The sequence below is a fragment of the Phyllobates terribilis genome, unplaced genomic scaffold (assembly GCF_046119375.1).
Source record: "Phyllobates terribilis strain yellow unplaced genomic scaffold, ASM4611937v1 Scaffold_5__5_contigs__length_657084704, whole genome shotgun sequence".
Taxonomy (NCBI): Eukaryota; Metazoa; Chordata; class Amphibia; order Anura; family Dendrobatidae; genus Phyllobates; species Phyllobates terribilis.
This window is the reverse complement of record NW_027362765.1, coordinates 87,284,399-87,306,961: the sequence shown is the minus strand read 5'-3', so window position 1 is coordinate 87,306,961 and position 22,563 is coordinate 87,284,399. Positions and strand designations below refer to the sequence as shown.

Genomic DNA, 22,563 nt, shown 5'->3' with positions numbered 1-22,563 from the left:
TGAACCCCAGTGACCTCCTGCAGCCTGTATACTGACATGGGGTGATTTTACACAGTGCTGTATTCTACAGCTGTGACATAAGTGATTGCTAACGTCACAGCTGTAGAATTCACCCGGATCGTCATGGGACACTTGGCGTTACGTGGACTGCGTTGTGTGTTTTATTTCATTAAAATACTTTATTCTGGCCATGTCTTTTATTGAAGAAGCAGCGACCATTTTACCACGCGGTTAGTAATGGTGGTGTCTTATAGACGCCCTCCATTACTAACCTGGGCTTCACGTCAGCCACAATACAAGGCTGACGTGAACCCCAACCCAATTACTCCACTCGCCACCGCTATAGGGCAGTGGGAAGAGCGAGGCTAAGCACCAGATTTGGCGCATCTTCCATGGATATTAATATCAGCCCGCAGCTGTCTAGTTTAGCCTTTGCTGGTTAGATGTTATAGGGGGACCCCACATCAATTTTTTTCTGGGGTCCCCCTGTAATCTCATGTCATTATATGCGGTGGATTCATATGTACTGACAACTAAAGTGCGGCATTAAAATATTGCGTTTTGAACGCAACATAAATATATTGTGTCCAAAGTGCTGCTGAGTTCTGATTGGGGGGGCGTCGTGGCTAACGAACCAGCTATGAGATGTTATTTAATGGCCAGGGAAATGTTTGCCTAATGGCACCTTCCCAGGCCAAAAAAAAACAGCTCACAGCAGTCGCATAAATTACATGAATAGAAATGCTAATGAAGATTGGGTGAATGGGACTAGCTGACACCGAGCTCTTTTGTTTGGTGATGTCAAGGTGTCAATCAGACATTTTCATGACCTAACAAAGTAAAGAAACACACAGACACAGGGTAAACACTTTATTTGAAATACAACAGACCCATTCTCTAATCATTTAAATGAACCAATATACTCACCCCAGTTCTTATGGTAATCCAAGGGCTTAAGCAATGTCCCACCAAATAACTTTATTTAGCTCCAAAAATCATTCATTGATGCTCAAAAACGCTTCAAAAAACGCATGTAAAGATGTGTCAAAAACGCATATAAATCCGCATGCGTTTTTTTCTGCCAGGGAGAGGCAAAAATGCTCAGGAAATTTCTGCTTCAATTCCTGAACGTGTGCACATACCCTAAAGTGCCCCCCTTTACGCCTTGATATAGTAATAGTACTCCATCTGTGCCTACATATACTAATAGTGCCCCATCTGTGCATCCATATAGTAATATCCTCTCTGTGCCTCCATATAGTAACAGTGCACACTCTGTGCCTCCATACAGTGATAGATCCCCTTCTGTACATCCATGTAGTAATAGTGCTCCATCTGTGCCTTCATATAGTAATAATGCCCTCTCTGTGCCTCCATATAGTAAGGCTGTGTGCCCACCATGCAGATTTAATGTGTTTCCGCGGCGCCATTTCCGGCGCGGAAACGCATTAAAATTGCTTAAGATGTCTGCCATGTTTCCTAATGATAATCCGCATGTGCTGTTCACATGCTGCAGAAATTTCCGCTGCGGAAAAATCCGCAGCACAACCATTTATTGTGCGATTTTGTGGCGAAATAGCCACCACTGACTTGCATTGAACCACATAACATCCGCATGTATAGGTGAAGATGTTATGCGGTTCAATGTGTGGATGGTACCCGGGTCTGGAGAAGAGGAGACTCTCCTCCAACCTGGGTACCATGGTACCTGCAAGTTAAAAAAGAATAAAAAAATATATATATATTCATACACACCTCTCCGGCAGCCCCCGATGGCATCCTCTCTCCTCGGCAGCCTGCGGTGTTCTAGCAGGACCTGCGGTGACGTCATTTAGTCATCTGATGGTCACGCGACCGCTGACGTCAGCGGTCAGGTGATGGCCTCGTGACCATTGGCTAACTAAATGACGTCACCGCAGGTCCTGCCAGAACACCGCAGGCCACTGAGGAGAGAGGATCATCGCCAGGAGGAGACCGGGGGCCGCCAGAGAGGTGTGCATGAATATTTATTTTTTACAATTTTTTTTTTTTTTACTATAGGTGCAGTATTTTAAGCAGAAATCTCGGTCACGCAATATAAATCCATGCCAGTTGCATAGATTTATATTGTGTGACCAACTTGTCAAACCCTTTTCCAAGTGATGCTCAAAATTGCTTGAAAAAACGCATGCATAAATGCATGTAAAAACGCTTAAAAAACGCTTCTCCCTGGCAGAAAAAACACATGTGAAATATGCATGCTTTTTTTCTGCCAGGGAGAGGAAAAAACACTCAGGAAATTTCTGCTTAAAATCTGCATCATGGGCACATAGCCTAACATTGCCTACTCTGTGACTCCATATAGTAATAGTCCCCCATCTGTTTCTTTATATAGTAATAGTGTCCCCCTTTTGTAATAATGCCCCCTCAGTGCCTATATGTAGTAATAGTGCTCCATCTGTGCCTCCATATGGTAATACTCACCCATCTGTGCCCCCACATAATAATAGTGCCCCATTGTGCCTTCGTTTAGTAATATTGCCCGCTCTGTACCTCCATAGAGTACCCCAATTTATACCTCCATATAGTAATAATACCCCCTTTGTGCTTCCATAGGAGTGCCTTTGTGCCTCCAGAGGACTGCCCTCCGCTGGTCCTCCAAATAATAATAGTGCCCCTCTTTGTGCCTCCATGTACTAATAGTGCCCCCTTTGTGCCTCCATATAGTAATAGTGCTCCTCTGTCTGTACCTCCATATACTAATAATGCCTCTCTGTGTCTCCATAGTAATAGTGACCCTCTGTGCCCAGAAATAAAATCAGAAAAAAAAATACTTTCCTTACTCTTCTGCCATGATAAGTGGTGAATGCCTCTTCTGCGTTCCGGCAGTCTGTGTGCAGGTGTAGGCGGCACAAGGAAGTGACCTAATCGCACTGTGTGATGGCCCCTATGTGATCTTGATGTATCTTTGCTCTACCACAGTTTTTAATAGTATCCACATCCTGAAGACCTAGTGCAACCCGCCACCAGCACCGAATCATCTAGTATTTGCCAGAACTGCCAGATGGGCAATCCTGAAAGACATACTGACATAGTATATGTCACTGGCAGTATTTTTGTTTTCGCACAGATGTGTTTCACCTTCATGCTGATCGCTCTTATCAGAAGTCCTCGACCTACGGCCATTGCAGGATTCTTCATCACCTTCCTCCAATCTGTCCTCAGCCTCCTTCTCCTAATGAAAGATCTCCCCAAATCTATGGAGGTTCTCTTAAGCATCTTCCCGACTTTTGCCTTCTCGGTTGGAATTTCACAGGTAACCTATGCAGATGCCCAGATTAAGAGTTTCCCATGTTATCATTTGTATTAAATACTGACTTCACAGGATTGCTGGTTGCAAAGCATTCATTAATGGGACTCGAAGCCTGTACGAGAAGTCAGTGATAGGATGAATGACATAATTTCTAAACAATATCTACCTCCGTGATAACTACTTTATGTTAAAAAAAACAGTAGGGTTTCCTAAAAAGTGTGTAATACTTCATTTCTCCTGGGGTGGCGTGGTAGGCATATTGAACACTTGGTGTGAGTTAATCACAGATCACAACTGATCGCAGGAGACTTAAGTAATAAAATTCTAGCCGACTGCAGCCACCACCAGGGGAGCTCACCGTAGTCAGATATACACCACTGACGTGCAGCCCGCTCCTGGGCTGCCCCTTATCATTCTCTGTTATGGATTTTGCTTTCTTTTCAGACTTTACATTTGGAACATGATTTTCGAGGTGTCCACTTCTCTGACATGATGAACGATTCCTCTCACATCCTGTTCAGCTGCATCGTTCTCATCGTGGACACAGTTTTTTACATGATGTTGACGCTGTATTTTGAGAAGATTTTGGCTGGTAAATAATGTGATGTGTATATGAGATGGTTTACACAAAAAGTAGAGCATTAGAGGGCTATTCCTATCTCAGCAAATAATAGGACCCCCGTCGATCCTGTGAAATAAGGGGCCACAGCTCTATGGTCTCTTAACAGTTTTTCCTTTGCATACAGGTGTTTGGTGGACGAGTGCTTTGTATCATAGCTGAGATACTCTGCATTTCCTCACACCTTTCTATCACCATCAACAGTATTTATCAGTAATTTAGGGTACAGTAACTCTGAGGTGGGATCAGACCAGATGGGCAGGCCTTCACTAACCTTACCAATCAATGACACCATTCACCGGTTGTCTTTCCTTGTACCAATTTTGGTAGGCACTAACCACTAAATACTGGGAGCTCCTCAAAAGACTTGCCGTATATCGTGAACACACCCCAAAACTTGTCGTATGCCAGAAACACCCCACAAGACCTGTCGTATACCAGGAACACCCCACAAGACCCGTCGCATACTGGGAACACACCAAAAGACCTGTCGCATACCGGGAACACCCCACAAGACCTGTCGCATACCGGGAACACCCCACAAGACCTGTCGCATACCTGGAACACCCCACAAGACCTGCCGTATACCAGGAACACCCCACAAGACCTGTCGCATACCGGGAACACACCAAAAGACCTGTTGCATACTGGGAACACCCCACAAGACCTACTGTATACCAGAAACACTCCACAAGACCTTCTGTATATTGGGAACACCCCACAAGACCTGCCATATTTCGGGAACACCACACGTTACCTGCTGTATATAGGGAACATCCCACAAGACCTGCCGTATATAACAACTAGAATTCACATGGCCCCAACCATCCATTTTTTGTACTGCAGCCTTATGTGACACAGGGGTTCAGGTCTGAGCTGTTGGCATAAAATAACTTGTTACAGCTTGCCTAAAGTGCAGGACATGCATAGCTTGGAGAGCGGCCAGTGTCCAACCATTGATCTCTTACTCTGTGGTACTGATTTCAGCATGGACCTCTCCAGAATACAGAGTGTGGTCATTACAAACCTCAGTACAGTGCATCCTGTAACCACAGATGGAGGACGTGCCAGCACAGCCTACAACGTCCCAGCAAGAGCAATACTTCAACACTGCCCCCTGCCGTCTGAAATCACAGATAAGAACTACAATAAGACTATTGGTGCTAGCCACTAGACCCTCCACTCTTCAGAGGGAATGTATCAAAGCCGTTCCCTTAAGGAGAAGTTATCATCATGACATATTATGTAAATCAGGTTTTTCTATAAAAACATTTTTTTGCAATGTCTTTTTTTTCCTACAAAATACAATAAATTGTGAATAAGATAAAAAATTTTGCAATTCTCACACAGGCAACTGGGGCTTTTTTAAACTCTAACTTCCAGTTCTTTCAGGAAACAACACATGTACAGGTTAGGTAATTTCTGATGATTGCTTCCCCTTAAGGTGACCATACACAAGGCTCCCTGCTGATTTGGGCAGGACTGGCCTACCATCTAACATGTTTTGGGGCTTGATGACTCTTCTCACAATGGCAGATGTTGAGAAAAAGTAGGAACAGGCATGTTGTATTTCAGCATGCCCAATCCTTTATTCTTGGGAAGATGAATTGTCACAAGTAGGGGATTACTGCACTCTCATTAAGAACACGTGTGCATGGAAGGTGTGAGGAATACCTAATGGCAATTTAAAGTATATGGCCACCTTGACACTGGCCAGAGATATGAGGTGTCTGCACATTATTGGTGCATAAGCTTATTACTTACAGTACAGACCAAACGTTTGGACACACCTTTTCATTTAAAGATTTTTCTGTATTTTCATGACTTTGAAAATTGTACATTCACACTGAAGGCATCAAAACTATGAATTAACACATGTGGAATTATATACTTAACAAAAAAGTGTGAAACAACTGAAAATATGTCTTATATTCTAGGTTCTTCAAAGTAGCCACCTTTTGCTTTGATGACTGCTTTGCACACTCTTGGCATTCTCTTGATGAGCTTCAAGAGGTAGTCACCGGAAATGGTTTTCACTTCACAGGTGTGCCCTGTCAGGTTTAATAAGTGGGATTTCTTGCCTTACAAACGGGGTTGGGACCATCAGTTGTGTTGTGCAGAAGTCTGGTGGATACACAGCTGATAGTCTTACTGAATAGACTGTTAGAATTTGTATTATGGCAAGAAAAAAGCAGCTAAGTAAAGAAAAATGAGTGGCCATCATTACTTTAAGAAATGAAGGTCAGTCAGTCCGAAAAATTGGGAAAACTTTGAAAGTGTCCCCAAGTGCAGTTGCAAAAACCATCAAGCGCTACAAAGAAACTGGCTCACATGAGGACCGCCCCAGGAAAGGAAGACCAAGAGTCACCTTTGCTTCTGAGGATAAGTTTATCCGAGTCACCAGCCTCAGAAATCGCAGGTTAACAGCAGCTCAGATTAGAGACCAGGTCAATGCCACACAGAGTTCTAGCAGCAGACACATCTCTACAACAACTGTTAAGAGGAGACTTTGTGCAGCAGGCCTTCATAGTAAAATAGCTGCTAGGAAACCACTGCTAAGGACAGGCAACAAGCAGAAGAGACTTGTTTGGGCTAAAGAACACAAGGAATGGACATTACACCAGTGGAAATCTGTGCTTTGGTCTGATGAGTCCAAATTTGAGATCTTTGGTTCCAACCACCGTGTCTTTGTGCAACGCAGAAAAGGTGAACGGATGGACTTTACATGCCTGGTTCCCAACGTGAAGCATGGAGGAGGAGGTGTGATGGTGTGGGGGTGCTTTGCTGGTGACACTGTTGGGGATTTATTCAAAATTGAAGGCATACTGAACCAGCATGGCTACCACAGCATCTTGCAGCGGCATGCTATTCCATCCGGTTTGCGTTTAGTTGGACCATCATTTATTTTTCAACAGGACAATGACCCCAAATACACCTCCAGGCTGTGTAAGGGCTATTTGACCAAGGAGGAGAGTGATGGGGTGCTACGCCAGATGAGGCCTCCACAGTCACCAGACCTGAACCATATCGAGATGGTTGGGGTGAGCTGGACCGCAGAGTGAAGGCAAAAGGGCCAACAAGTGCTAAGCATCTCTGGGAACTCCTTCAAGATTGTTGGAAGACCATTTCCGGTGACTACCTCTTGAAGCTCATCAAGAGAATGCCAAGAGTGTGCAAAGCAGTCATCAAAGCAAAAGGTGGCTACTTTGAAGAACCTAGAATATAAGACATATTTTCAGTTGTTTCACACTTTTTGTTAAGTATATAATTCCACATGAGTTAATTCATAGCTTTGATGCCTTCAGTGTGAATGTACAATTTTCAAAGTCATGAAAATACAGAAAAATCTTTAAATGAGAAGGTGTGTCCAAACTTTTGGTCTGTACTGTATGTATAAGATTCTCAGCTTATCCTCCAAAATGTATATGTACCGTATACGACGTGTGGTCCTTGCTTTACATGTAATTGCTGACATCCGTATTATTCCCACTAGACAAACATGGCAGGAGGTACGAGCCGTTGTTCTTCCTGAGATCTTCATTCTGGTCAAAAGGGAACTTGGCCCCTCTAAAGACGGAGGAGGATGGACGCAACGAGATGCCGGCAGGAGAATACGTAGAAAAAGTCTCTGCAGAATTACTGGGCAGAGAAGCTGTAAGGTAAAGACGGCAAGGCATTTCTTGTGCGCCACCTTGTATAGAGGCACCTGCTCAGGTCGGTCCGATCCACCCTGCCTATCTTTGGCATGAATACTGACAGCAAAAACTAAGGAATAGGGAATCCGCGATGGGAAAAAGGGGAAAAATTAGCGCAGCCCCTTCCTAAAATGGAGAATTTAACCATTTTTTTTTGCAGTGCATTTTGAGTGCTCTGATGAGGATTACATAATTAGATATAAGATGTCTACACTATATGGAGAAAAGTATTAGGACACACATCTTAATCATTCAATCCCACTTTTTCATTCAGCTCCATTGCCCCCCGGTGTATATCATCAGGCTCATCACCCCTGGGGTATAACATATGGCCCCTCACCCCAGTGTATAACATCAGGCCCCTTACTCCCCCTAAGTGTTTAACATCTGGCCCCTCACTCCTAGGGTATAACATCTGGCCCCCTTGCAACAAGTGTACAACTTCCGGCCCCTCACCCCCGGGGTATACCATCCGGCCCCTCGCCCCCAGTATATAACATCTAGCCCTTCACCACTGGGGTATAACATCTGGACTCTCACCCCAGGTGTATATCATCTGGTCTCCTTCCCCCAGTATATAACATCCGGCCCTCCGCCCCACAGCGTATAACATCCGGCCCCCTCGCCCAGGTATTTAACAGTCGACCCCTCACCCCCGGTATATAATATCCGGCCCCCTCCATGCTGTCTGCCTTTACTAACATGTGAGACAACAGCTGGTGGTAAAGAGCTCACTGATACCTGTGTAGTTCTGGAATAGGAGCCACCAGGTTAACAAGTCCATTCATGACATTTCTTCTTCCTAAATCTTTCCTCATCACCTATGAGTGATATTATTGAGAAGTGGAAGGAACCGCAGCAACTCAGCCACAAAGTGGAGACAACATAACATCACAGAGCGGGGTCACCAAGTGCTGAGGAGCCAATGGCAGAAAAGTCACCAATGCTCTGCTGACCCCATAACTACAGAGTCCAAACCTCTCTGGTATAACATCAGCACAAACACTGCGTTCCCCTGGGAACTTCATAGATTACCAGCTGCAACAGCCTTACACCACCAAGCACAATGCCGATCCTCAGATGGAGTGGTGTAAAGCCACCACCACTGGAGTCTGGAGGAAATGTATTTTGTGCAGTGATGGATCACACTTATCTATTTTAATTCTTCAACACATGACATTTTAGATAATTGTAGCTTCCAAATTTATGGGAACAGTTTGAGGAAGGTCCTTTTCTGGTTCACATGACTGTGCCCAGAACACAAAGTCCATACAGACATGGTTGGGGGAATTAAGTTTGGAAGAACATGACCGGCTGCACAGAACCCGATCCTCAACCCTTCCAACACCTTTGGGGTGAACTAGAACAGAGATTGTGAGCCCACCCTCTCCCCAACATCAGTGTCTGACCTGACAAATGCTCTTCTGGGTGAAGGGGCAACAATTCCCACAGACAACTCCAATATCTTGTAGAAAATCTTCCCAGAAGAGTGGGAGCTGTTATATCGGCAGGTGGGCCGACTCCAAACATGTAGAATGGGAGGTGATAAAAACTCCAGGAGGTGTCCCAATACTTTCTTTTCTGCATATAATCTATGTACATACATAGGGAAATTAAAATCTGTGCAAAACAGTAAGGCTGCAGCTTTTCAACTTTCCCTAAAGAAAACTTTTGCAAAAGTTATCGAACTTTTACTGAAGAGTATTAATCTAAGAAATGTTAAAAACTTAAAACAGTTTATTTTTCTTCCAGGATACATGAGGTTAGGAAGACATTCAGCGACTCGGATAAAAAGGTTGAGGCTTTGAGAGGCAAGTTTATTTCTTATTTCTTTTTCACCACTGTAAGCACATTATGTTTCTGTGAAGATTTTGTAAGTCAAAAGTTTAGGATTTCCAGATGTTTTCGTTTGATTCATCATTTGGGACTTTTTCAAAGTCACTAAATTTGTTGCCAATGTACTCCGGTCCCCCCCCCCCCCTTCCTTGGTGTGATTTTATGTACGCCAAAAATCTTGGCACAGTTGTTGCTTATAAAAAGTCACAAAAATGGTCAAAGACAAAAAAAATTTGGTGCAAAAATCATCAATGAAGAAAACCACAAGATGAAAAAAAGAAAAGTGACTTAAAATGACAGCTGTGGATTTTTGCAGGGAAATTCCATTAATATGGAATTGTGGGTCAAAAAGGCGCTGGATTCTTAAAAAGTCATTAAACAGCTTATTTTTTTCTCTCGCAGGTCTAAACTTAAATATATATGAAGGGCAAATTACGGCTTTGCTTGGACACAGCGGGGCAGGAAAAACGACACTACTTAATATTTTAAGTGGGATGTGCCCGGCGACTGGTGGTAAGATGGCATCGTAACGTCTATAGATAACCCTAACCCTTCATGACCGAGCGATTTTTAATTTTTGCAATTTAGATTTTTTTCCTTCCCTTCTTTCAGGTGGCATAACTTTTTTATGTTTCCATTGACATAGCCGTACTAGGGCATGTTTTTTTAGATGAGTTGTAGTTTTGAATGACACTTTTTACTTTACTGAAAAATGGGTGAGACGAAATGATAAAAGAAAACAAAAATTGCAGTGACCGAAAAACAGCAATTTTGGCGTCTCAATTATTTTTCTCTTCACAGCTTTTACCATACAGCTTAATTTAATATTTTCATAAATCGGACTTTTATGGCTGTAACAATATTGAATGTTTATTTTTTTTAACTAAAGAAAGGGAGAGAGTCAAACTTAATATTTTTTTTTCTCACTTGTTTATTTAAGGGACTTAAACCTGCAATCATTTGATCTCTTTTTCCGATTGCCTATAAATCTCAGCTTATTGTGTGGCTTCATGGGAGTAGAAAGATGATGTCTTTAGCAGGCCTCCATCTGCATTGCTAACCCTCGCCTCGATTGGTGCACGAATGTTCACGTGACGTGATCACTCCGCTTAAATGCTGCGGTCAGAGATTGATAGCGGCATTTAAGTGGTTGAACAGCAATGATCGAAGCTAGCTGGCACCTGTCTTGTGAATAAAGGGTTTAGCTTCTGAGCCCAATCCATAACCCCCACCCGATATAGGATGTACCAGTATATCTTGAGTTGATAATGGGATAAAGGGTGTGTAGAGTTTTGTGAACATTTTAGACACTTAACTGCATTCAAATCTTTAAAAAAAAAAAAAATCTAGGACAAAAATATCTGAACTTTTGTGAACAGCTCCTATGCAGATGATGTGACTTTGGATCTCTCTCCAGGTTCAGTCTCTGTTTATAACTACAGTATATCACATATGGAGCACGTGGAAGAGATAAAGAAGAGACTTGGCTTCTGTCCACAGGTTGATGTGAAGTTTGACGCTTTAACAGTAAAAGAAAATCTGAAAGTATTTGCCATAATAAAAGGCATCCCTGCCAAGCAAGTGAATCAAGAGGTAACGTCAAGTATCCACACCTTACCTATATGTACCAGAAAGTTCCTGGGGAAGCGAAACTCTTCTCTGGCGTCTGGTTACTTGGCTATGGCCGTGCCTCCTATGACGCGTAGACATATGATCTTGACGTGGCGGGACATCATGATTGGCCAATTTGTGTGTGCATCATTATGGGGGCTGGCAAGAAGCATCTGTGCCGCATCATGGCCGAATGAGCTATAACTTTCATTGTGCTCCATTGTGTTTATAAAATTGTGTCAGCCTCCTGATGACGTGATGGGGGGCGTAACGCGTTGAGGTAAATGATGCTCGATCATATATGAATTACAATATAAGGATGTTTGGTGAACACATTATCAGCATTTAATAGGCAATACCTCTATGACTGGGATTGGAGACTAGGTAGTACGTGTAGCTCTGAGGAGCAATGAATGCCGGTAGTTGGAGGAAGACATGAGTATACGCTAGTTACTGATACAGTATATATAGTCTATAGAGAACATAGAGATTATACATCATATCTCTGTGATAACTGTGGCTGTATTTATATAGGAGGAGAAGTTTCGAATTTGGGAGATATTATATATCTCTGAAATCTGCAGTGATATATGTCTCCTTCTATAATCCTGCTGACAAAATTAGATTGGTCAGTTTGGAGTTTTGGTAGGGTATAATCCCATAAACTACGTTAAATGATACCTACCAGTCCATAGAATTTATATAGCATTTATTCTTAGCATCCACTGTTCATGATTGCGCCCCTGTGGTGTCTCAGTATTTGTGGATAGACTTATGTATAGTATGGTGGAATTGTATTTGTTGACATTTTAACCAATTTAATAAAAGTTAGATTATATACTTAAAGTCAGTGAAATTTAGAATTAGTGGGCTCCTTGAGTTCTGTAGGTCCTCGATCAGTGAAATTTAGAATTAGTGGGCTCCTTGAGTTCTGTAGGTCCTCGATCAGTGAAATTTAGAATTAGTGGGCTCCTTGAGTTCTGTAGGTCCTCGATCAGTGAAATTTAGAATTAGTGGGCTCCTTGAGTTCTGTAGGTCCTCGATCAGTGAAATTTAGAATTAGTGGGCTCCTTGAGTTCTGTAGGTCCTCGATCAGTGAAATTTAGAATTAGTGGGCTCCTTGAGTTCTGTAGGTCCTCGATCAGTGAAATTTAGAATTAGTGGGCTCCTTGAGTTCTGTAGGTCCTCGATCAGTGAAATTTAGAATTAGTGGGCTCCTTGAGTTCTGTAGGTCCTCGATAAGTGAAATTTAGAATTAGTGGGCTCCTTGAATTCTGTAGGTCCTCGATCATTGAATTTATATAAAAAGATAATATTTAAATAATTTTTAATTTTTTTTTCCACTAGGTCCAAAAAATTATTTCCGATCTTCACATAAAAAACATTGAGAATGTGGAGGCCAGTAAACTAAGTGGAGGACAGAAGAGGAAATTGACACTGGGGATCGCCCTGTTAGGAGACCCGCAAGTAAGGTTTACATGGGCAGGTCTCTGCTCGTAAAGAGCGACAATATAATAAGTCAATCAGTGCTCGCTGAAGATTCTTTTTACCCTGGCCGATGCAAGCTGTATGGAGACGATTGCTTATTACTAGAACATACAGCAGGCATACTGTCAGCAGACCATTCACTGTTTACACAAGATGTTCTGCCAATAGCACTTATCTTTTCGGCTGGGCAAAAGATGAGATTAGCTGAATTCTGATCTCATTGACTAACTGATCGCTGCCACGTTTACATGGGTGAGCGATCAGGAACAATTTTTAAATTCTGGAAAATTACCGCCTGTAGGGATCCACACTCTTTGGTAGCTGCTAGTATACACACGGGCTATGTCTCTGGTCCAACAAGACAAAGTTTATTAACTTCATAAACTCCCGAAGGACTCAAAACAAAAACAGCCTTTCTCTGACACAAAGGTAAAACAGAAGAAAACAGTTTGTACATCAGATATAAGTCCAACACTCAGTGTCTGGCGGAGAACAACCAACTTTAGAGTCCTTCCCTCCTACCACACACAGACCATTTCCGAGATAGCTCAGCTGCCTGAAATAAGAGCTGCAAATCCTGGACTGGAGCTGTGGGATTGACCACTTCCACCCAAGCTCTTCCGGTCACTCCTAAAACCCAGACCCAAAATTCTGTCTCATTAAAAACTTCTCAGCAACCTATTATTGCTGGAACCTTCATTTCTACGACTTATATCACCGAGACTAGCCACTTCGGTAACAAATATCTCCTGTCCAGGACTTTACCACCTGCTTTCCTAAATGCCCCATATAAGAGGACATTAGGTGTCATATAGGGTAGGTTTTCGGATTGGTCAACCATCTGATTAATATAAGGGTGTAATTAAGACGTGCGCTGAATTAGCGTGGAAAGCCACAATAATAATCTTCCATTTTATCAGCAGTAACAAAAAAATGTACTCAGATGAGGTACTAATATACAACAAAGGAGAGTCAGCTCACCCACTAGAATGGAGGCACAGGAATTCATAGCGCAACGAGAGGTTATAGATGGAAGAAAAAGAAAAATCCAGCTTCCAGGATCATCCGATAAAATCCCAAACTTTATCATAGGAAAAAAGATATAAAAACAGTCGCAGCTAAAAACACCGCAGTGAAAGATCAGATGAGATACTTGGTCATAAATGTTACAACATCAACATATTTACAGACTCTGCAATTTTTCTCCAAAACTCATTCCTTCTCTTGTCCACATGATAACCGGGCACAATTCTGCATTTGCCCACTCCTTGGTCGCTCTCTCACCCTGAGAGATCACAGAATGTTAGAGTTGGAAGGGACCTCCAGGGTCAGTGTCCAACCCCCTGCTCAATGCAGGATTCACTAAATCATCTCAGACAGATATCTGTCCAGCCTCTGTTTGAAGACTTCCATTGAAGGAGAACTCACCACCCCTTGTGACAGCCTGTTCCATTCATTGATCACCCTCACTGTCAAAAAGTTGGTTCTTCTGGCACACGTGTCTATGGCAGGTTTACTAAAACACTCATACAACAAACCTGACGATCTTAGGCACCACTCTTTGGCATCTAAGTATTTTACAATCCTGGTAGAAAACTTTTCACCATACGCATATTTCATGATTTTGGTGACAGACTCCCTATGGTTATGTACACAGAGGCCTCTCAAGTGATGGCAGCCCATTGCTTATACTTCAACAGTCTCTCTTGACTTGAGGCGGTATCATCTCTAAGCTCCTCACCCTCACTTACCAGGTGGTCTCTTCCTCCTTTCCTTACAAACAGCATGTCTTCCTCTACATTGTCAATATCCGTTTCATAACCTGGGTTGATGCACCTCTTCAGATGTGCCCTCTTCACTAGCAGACACAGAGAGAAGAGGGCCCCTGTGCAAGAACAATACAGGGGTCCTTTGCAGTTCAATAACTCATCATAATGCCCAATTCCACTTGCTTTAGAGGTGTAAATGGGCGCCCTTACATCTTGGGCTCCTGTGCGGCTGCACAGGTTGCACTAATGATATGTCTGCCCCTGGCCCTCCTCCGGTTACAAGTTGTGGCCTCTGATAGGCAGCGGAGCTCCTACCTTCCTATTTCTTGTGCTCTCTGCAACTTGCAAAGGGAAGCCAGCTATTAAAGAGGACATAGATAAATGCTGTATGAGTCCTGGTGAGAAGCTGAAAGCTCACAAATCAAAGAAAATTAGCAAAATAGTCATTTTTCATTTTCAACCCTTTTACTATCAGTCTAACCCAACAGCAGATGTTGAGGTAAATGATTGGTCATGTTGGATTTCAACATGCCTGATCCTTTGCATCTGATAAGGGATAAACCACCGCCAGCCAAGAGGTGAAATGAGAACGCACCTCAGCCATATTTATGATGGAGTCTGAATAAATAGCCGTCTTTTTACTGACAGGCATGGCCACTCATACTGTGACAGCCATTCATTTTATGGAGAACATAATGTACTGCTATGTTTCATTTTCCCTGCGGCGGCATTAACACTTTTCCCCAGGTTCCCTCATACATTACACCTGATGCATGAAAATAAAAAGGAATTATTCAAGGCTGACTTTCCTAGATTTTTGGGGGAGAGGTGCAATTTACATTGTTAAATATGCAAGTATTGATTAGGAAATGATTGTCATTTATTACAGATTTTGCTCCTGGATGAGCCCACCGCGGGATTGGACCCGTGTTCCCGCCACTACATTTGGGCACTGTTGAAAGAACGCAAAGCCAATCGAGTGACCATGTTCAGTACCCAGTTTATGGATGAGGCAGATATTCTTGCTGGTAAGCGAAAAGAGGACCTGTTTCTTGTCACAAATAAGTATTTTCTTAAAATCACGTGTAAATGCCGCTGTTCTTCTGAATCCGCTGTATATAATTGCTGTCTGATTAACCAAATGGGAGTGCTCATCAACTCTTCTTTGTGGGCATATGTTTGGGACCACGCCCACTTGGCTAACAAGACTAAATTTATATACAAGAAAGAGGGCCATATCTCAAAAGTTGAATTTTAGTTTCACCAGACCACAGGACATGTCTTCAAAAATTAAGGTCTGTGTTCCTGTGTGCATTTGCAAACATTAATCTGGCTTTTTTATGTTTCTTTTGGAGTAATGGCTTCTTCCTGGCAGAGTGGCCTTTCTGCCCATGTTGATACAGTACTCGTTTCACTGTGGATATTGACACAATCTTACCAGCTTCCGCCATCATCTTCACAAGGTCTTTTGCTTTTGTCCTTGGGTTGATATGCACATGTCAGACCAAAGCACGTTCATCTCTGGGACACAGACCCCGTCTCCTTCCTGAGTGGTATGATGGCTGGACATTCCCATCTTGTTTGTACTTGTGTATGATTGTTTGTACAGGTGAACGAGGCATCTTCAGGTATCTTGAAATTGTACCCAAGGATGAGCCAGGCTTGTGCAAGTCCACAATTCTCTTCCTGATATCTTGGCTGATTTCTTTAGACTTTCCCATGATGCTACACAAAGAATCAGTGTGTTTCATGTGTGCATTAAAATACATCCACAATTGTGTCTCTAATTAACTCAGAAGCTTCCAAACACATGACATCATCACATGGGCAGTCCAGAATTGTTTAAAGGCATAGTAATCTTAGTGTATCTAAACTTTTGACTTTGCGGTATGTAATAAAAATGCCTTAAACATTCTCTCTCTCTCATTATTCTGGCATTTGACAAATATTAAAAATGATGGTAATCCTAATTGACCTAAAACTGGAAAGGTTTATTCTGATTTCAGGTCAGATATTGAGAAAAACATGCATATGTGTCTTTTTATATAGTGTATGGAAACTTCTGGTTTCAACTGTATGTAGTCTAAAACGTAATCTCAAAATATGTAACTTCTGTCCTAAGTGCTTATTAGTGTATTTGTGTCTTTGCATTCCTTTTAGATAGGAAAGCTGTAATATCCAATGGCAGACTGAAATGCGTTGGCTCATCCCTGTTCTTGAAGAGAAAATGGGGCATTGGCTATCATTTAAGGTATAGAAAATAACTTTTATATAAATACTAAAGTCGTCATAGCATGCTGTGAGTTGTAGTTTTCTAAAAGCTGGAGAGCTACACACATTTTTTGTATGCCTCTACCACTAGGGGGCGCTTACTGAAAGCAGATTTATTCAGCTCTCTTCGAACTCCATAATCAGAGAAATTGAGCACCGTTCTTCATAAATAATAAATCAGGACCATTGAATAATATCTGCAGTATAAATTTGTCCTTATTCCTTACATTAGTTGCTTTTTCACAATTGGTTATTCCTCTGACAATGGTCAGGATGCAGGTGCCTCCGTCTTGTGACCCTGAGCAGATGACCTCCATCATTAGGCAGCACATCCCCAGCGCTGAGCTGTCGGTGCAAAATGAAGAACAGCTCACCTACATGTTACCTTTTGAAAACATGGACAGCTTCTCAGGTAACTAATACACCTCCGTATCCTGCACGGCCGGATTAGTGTAATATTACCGAGACTGGATACAGTTAGGTTTTAATACAAATAGTAGCCCTTTCCCCCAGACGATAGTCCAGAAAAATAAATGAAGTTTTGCCAAAACTATAAATTTAAAAAGATAATCTTTATTCAATGCATAATAAAAACAATGTATTTGGATAAAAAAAAAGCAGAGATGCCTCCAGAGGGCGCTGTGGTAGCATATATCAAGAATCACAATATCCTGATCGAATAGCTATAGTATGTAACAATATCATTTCCCAATAACCACAAGTAATGGTCATATTATTCGGTAGTTGGTTCTAAATGTAAACCTTCATATTCCTGAATAATGACTATGACATGCTTTTAAGGAATACCATATAAGAATGCAGCTTTTTACCAGAGGCTGCTAGATGCTCACTATACCATATCCTATGTAGCATCATTAAGTGCCCAAACGTTGCATCATGATACCGTCAAAATCAAATGAGGGGAAAATGCAATAAATAATTACCTTAAGAGATCAATAATGCAGCTGCTGCCCACAGGACGCTCTCACCCCAACGCCGTTTCGTCTCGCTTCTTCCAGGGGCCACGGTGATTGGTAAATTTAGAATCTCATTTTGTGAATTTTTAATACAAAGACAGATTTTTCAAATATTTGACTTTTAGACCTCTTTGCTCATCTGGACAGACGTGTGGGAGAGGACGTTGTCACTTATGGAGTCTCCATGACCACACTGGATGATGTATTCATCAAACTGGAAGGAGAGGCAGAGCTGGAAAAGGGAGGTAAAGAGGAAGGTTGTGCTGAGCTACTAGAGGAACTATTGGTTTCAATACTGCCCCCCCCCCTATAAACAGTCATGGTTGAAAGTGTTGGCACCCTAGAAATTTTTCCAGAAAATTAAGTATTTCTCACAGAAAATTATTGCAATTACACATGTTTTGTTATACACATGTTTATTTCCTTTGTGTGTATTGGAACAACATAAAAGAAAAACAGAGGAAAAAAAAGGCAAAGTGAACATAATTTCACACAAAACTCCAAAAACGGGCCAGACACAATGGTTGGCACCCTCAACTTAATATTTGGTTGCACACCCTTTGGAATAAAAAACTGCAATCATTCGCTTCCTATAACCATCAATAAGCTTCTTACACCTCTCAACTGGAATTTTGGACCTTTCTTCTTTTGCAAACTGCTCCAGGCCTCTCATATTTGAAGGGGCCTTCTCCCAACAGCAATTTTAAGATCTTTCCACAGGTGTTCAATAGGATTTAGATCCGGACTCATTGCTGCCACTTCAAAACTCTCCAGCGCTTTGTTTCGATCCATTTTTGGATGCTTCTTGAAGTATGTTTGGGGTCATTGTCTTGCTGGCAGACACATGAACTAGGACACACACCCAGCTTTCTGACACTGGGCACTACATTGCAACCCAAAAGCCTTTGGTAATATTCAGATTTCATGATGCCTTGCACACAGTCAAGACACCCAGTTCCAGAGGCAGCAGAACAACCCCAAAATATCTTTGAACCTCCACCATATTTGACTGTAGGTACTGTGTTCTTTTCTTTGTAGGCCTCATTCCATTTTCTGTAAACAGTAGAATGATGTGCTTAACCAAAAAGCTCTATATTGGTCTCTTCTGTCCACAAGAGGCTTTTCCAGAAGGATTTTGGATTACTCATGTACATTTTGGCAAAATGCAGTCTACTTTTTTTATGTGTCTGTGTCTGCAGTGGGGTCCTCATAGGTCTCCTTCCTTGGCGTTTGATTTCATTCAAATGTCGATGGATAGTTCGCGCTGACACTGATGCACCCTGAGTCGGCAGGACTGCCTGAATTTCTTTGGCACTTGATTGGGGCTACTTATCCACCATCCAGACTATCCTGCGTTACAACCTTTCATCAATTTTTCTTTGCCATCCACATCCAGGGACCTAATCTACGGTGCCATGGGTTGTAAACCTCTTGATTATGTTGCCCCCTATGAACAAAGAAACATCAAGATCTCTGGAGATGAACTTGTAACCTTGAGATTGTTGATATTGTTTAACAATTTTGGTTCTTGAGTCCTTAGACAATTCTCTTCTCCTCTTTCTTTTCACCATGTTTAGTGTGGACACACAATACAAAGATTGAGTCAACTTCTCCCCTTTTTATCTGGTTTCAGGTGTGATTTTCATATTCCCCACACCTGTTACTTGCCACATGTGAGTGTGAACAAGAATCACATGCTTGAAAAAAAGTTGTTTACCCACAATTTTCGAAAAGTGCCAACAATTTTGTCCCGCCCATTTTTGGGGTTGTGTGTAAAATTATGTCCAATTTGCCTTTTTTTCTCAGTTTTTTTTTGTGATGTTAAAATAGACAAAATGAAAATAAACTTGTGTGTATAAAAGCATGTATAATTGCAATAATTTTCTGGGAGAAATACTTCATTTTCTGGAACAATTTCAAGGGTGACAACACTTTTGGCCATGACTGTACATAACTACTACAATACTGTCCCCTATCTACAAGAATATAACTACTATAATACTGCTTCTATGTACAAGAGTATAACTGCTATAATACTGCCCCCATGTACAAGAATATAACCACTATAATACTGCCCCCTATGTACAAGAATATAATTACTATAATACCCGCCCTATATACAAGAGTATAAATACTATCATACTGTCCTATGTACAAGAATATAACTACTATAATACTGACCCTATGTACAAACATATCACTACTATATGACGGCTCATATGTACAAGAGTATGATGTCACGCCAGGTATGGGAAAGACTTAACGCAACACAGAGGGAAAAGGGAAAGGGAGCCCAGACACTAGGGAAAGGGGGAAGTGGAGACCTCCCACTCTGGTCTAGCGTCACCCTGTCTCAACTATCGTCCTTATATTGCCTCCTCAGCAATCGCCGCAGGCGTGCCTTGCCCTACTCTCCCTGGCGTAAGGCTACGGCTAGGGATGGAAAAAGATGAGCACTAGTCAACCTCCACTAAACTTTATAGACAACAAGGGTGGACAAAACAGGGGAAATTGCTTAGCTTTAGATAAAGTCCAAATAAGCACACGGCCTCAAGCTCCAGAGAGGAAGAAATACTGCTCCTACTAAGCTTCACAAGTAGAAATGGATGTAGCAGACGACTCCCTCTCAGACACACCAGGTATATATACACCCAGGCCAGAGAGCTAATTAGCAATAAAGAGGTAGCCGCTCGGTTCTAAAGACAGCCTCTTAACTAAGAAACTCTCTGCAATGCCAATCGTAGAGATCTCCTGCAACCCATTGCAGGGCGACTGTCTGTCACCTCTGACACACCAATGGCATATGACTACTATAATACTGCTCCCTATGTACAAGAATATAACTACTATAATACTGCCCCCTATGTACAAGAATATAACTAGTATAATAATTCACCTATGTACAAGAATATAACTACTATAATACTGCCCCTATGTACAAGAATATACCTACTATAATACTTCTCCTATGTACAAGAATATAACTACTATAATATTGCTCCCTATGTACAAGAATATAACTACTATAATACTTCCCCTATGTACAAGAATATAGCTACTATAATACTGTTGTAACATCCCTGGCGGCGTGCTGGCATGGCTTACCACCTCCCACCATGCAAGACCGCCATCTTACCTATCCATCCAGGCTGCACACTTTGCTCCACTACCTGCTGTGTCTCTTGTCTGATTGCTTAGGGCGGTGGCGCGGCTACTGCCTGATTCTTATAGTTACTGTGTGCGCACTTGACTCGCCCCCTGGGCCGTGGGGCACTCGGAGCCGGGCAATCGGGAAACGATGGGGGTAGTAGTGGCAACCCGGTCCCGTGGCTCAGGGTGGTCAGACCAGTGGTAGTCCCTTTATAAGTTTTAAGTGATGTCCGACTACGCCACCTGTGGATTGCGGTCAGGGTTAACCACCGCTGCAGTGCAGACCGCTGGGGCTGATAGTGTGTGCAGCTGAGACTGTATAACTCCCCACGGGAGGAGTATAACCCCAGGGCAGTGCAGTGGATGGTGGGAGTGATGGTGTAGGGCGTCCCAGTGCCGTTAGTGCTGGAGGAGCAAGGAGCACACAGACAACAGGTTGCAATTCAGGGTCTTTACTAGAACAGGTGAACTGACCCACAAACAGGCCCGGCTAGGAGGGGGGCCTGGACGTCTGAGAGCAAACGGGAAATTGGCCCTGGTCAGGGTGAGGGTGTAGGCCTACCGTGCTCTCTGCGCTCCTTCTGGCTATTTCCTCCTTATAGGGTAACAGCCCACGTTCCCGAGCTCACCGTGTCTTCTCACCCATATGGCCTGCAACTTGGGTCCCTTTCAATTCCCGGCCTGGTACGGCTTTGCTGGTCCCTTCTGGTGTGGCGGAACCTCTGGGCTTCTTAGGCCAAGGAACATACAGTCCCCTGCGGACTGGTTATCTGCTGTAGGATGTGGAATCCTCACAGCCTCAGACGCCAAAGTCTAGTAAATTGGGTTCTTTGTCTGCCAGGACAGGCGCACTTCACCTCTTGTCCCTGGCTTGTGGCTCTCCTACTGCCACACGTCCTCTTAGGGTGCAATACAACTGTCCCTCACTGCTCTGGGACAGCTCTCAATCCAGAGACAGGTCGTCCAGTTCTTCCTAACCCTGCCCCCAGTTCCAGCTTTTATAGGGGCAGCCTGCTCCCCCTACTGGCCTGAGACAGGAGGTATTGCATGCTAATGTTCCCCTGACCAGAGAACCTCCCCCTTGCTCTCAGACACAGCTTTATTATATTTGTGGCATCCAGGCCAGGGTGACACATTCCCCCCTAGTAGAATTTAGTACTCTGGGACTAAACAAGAAACAAGAACAAAATGCATAACCATAAAACATTAATAGACAAACGACGCACAGATTGAGTTCTTAAGGTCACAGTGTGGTCTGTGACCGGGTGTCCATATCACCAACACAACAGGGAGCCTTAACCAGGTGGGGGTCTGTCCTACCCCAAGTTCTTTACAGTCTTAGTTCATTCCTTGGTCAGGCTCTGAACGCAGTCCATACAAGGTCCCGGTTATTAAAAGTCCATAACCTTTGAGTCCGTACGGTAACTGTAAGAAACTGAAACACAGAATTACCAATCTTGCATGTAACTTTGCAAACATTTCAACACTTGGCAACAGGGTTATTTACAATTTTAGTGCACCCTATATTCTCCAGCGAGCGGGTATCTGCCCCTTTGTGCTCCTGGTTGACCTGCATAACCCACTGTCTGGTGGTGGACCGACCTGGCTTTCCCCACTAGTGTTAGGGGTACAGCTACCAGCTGGACTTACAGGCAGGGCAGGCAGCTGTCTGCGGGTCCTTTGGCTTACCGCAGGCATGGCAGGCTCACTGTCAGCAGAGGGTTGATTCTCCTGGGCTGCTGGTACAGGCCCTTCTGCCTCTGGAACTGCTTGCTCTTCTTCACCTTCTGACTCTGGTGTAGGTTGTTGCTGAGCCGGTTGCAGGAAATGCAGGACGGGCACCACTATGGCATCG

The 22,563-nt window shown here is 43.0% G+C and overlaps 1 protein-coding gene across 1 annotated transcript in view; it reads left to right on the top strand.

Annotated features, from left to right (window-relative positions):
• The window catches only part of LOC141272152 (ABC-type organic anion transporter ABCA8B-like), a 116,585-nt gene that overhangs the window by 29,979 nt on the left and 64,043 nt on the right, over window positions 1-22,563 (top strand). Inside the window, exons 8-18 of the mRNA XM_073682524.1 lie at window positions 3,110-3,295; window positions 3,737-3,884; window positions 7,405-7,570; window positions 9,359-9,417; window positions 9,845-9,955; window positions 10,860-11,035; window positions 12,401-12,520; window positions 15,200-15,338; window positions 16,471-16,561; window positions 16,854-16,993; window positions 17,684-17,803. Coding sequence (XP_073538625.1) covers window positions 3,110-3,295; window positions 3,737-3,884; window positions 7,405-7,570; window positions 9,359-9,417; window positions 9,845-9,955; window positions 10,860-11,035; window positions 12,401-12,520; window positions 15,200-15,338; window positions 16,471-16,561; window positions 16,854-16,993; window positions 17,684-17,803 — 1,456 coding nt within the window. The remainder of the gene's footprint in view (window positions 1-3,109; window positions 3,296-3,736; window positions 3,885-7,404; window positions 7,571-9,358; window positions 9,418-9,844; window positions 9,956-10,859; window positions 11,036-12,400; window positions 12,521-15,199; window positions 15,339-16,470; window positions 16,562-16,853; window positions 16,994-17,683; window positions 17,804-22,563) is intronic.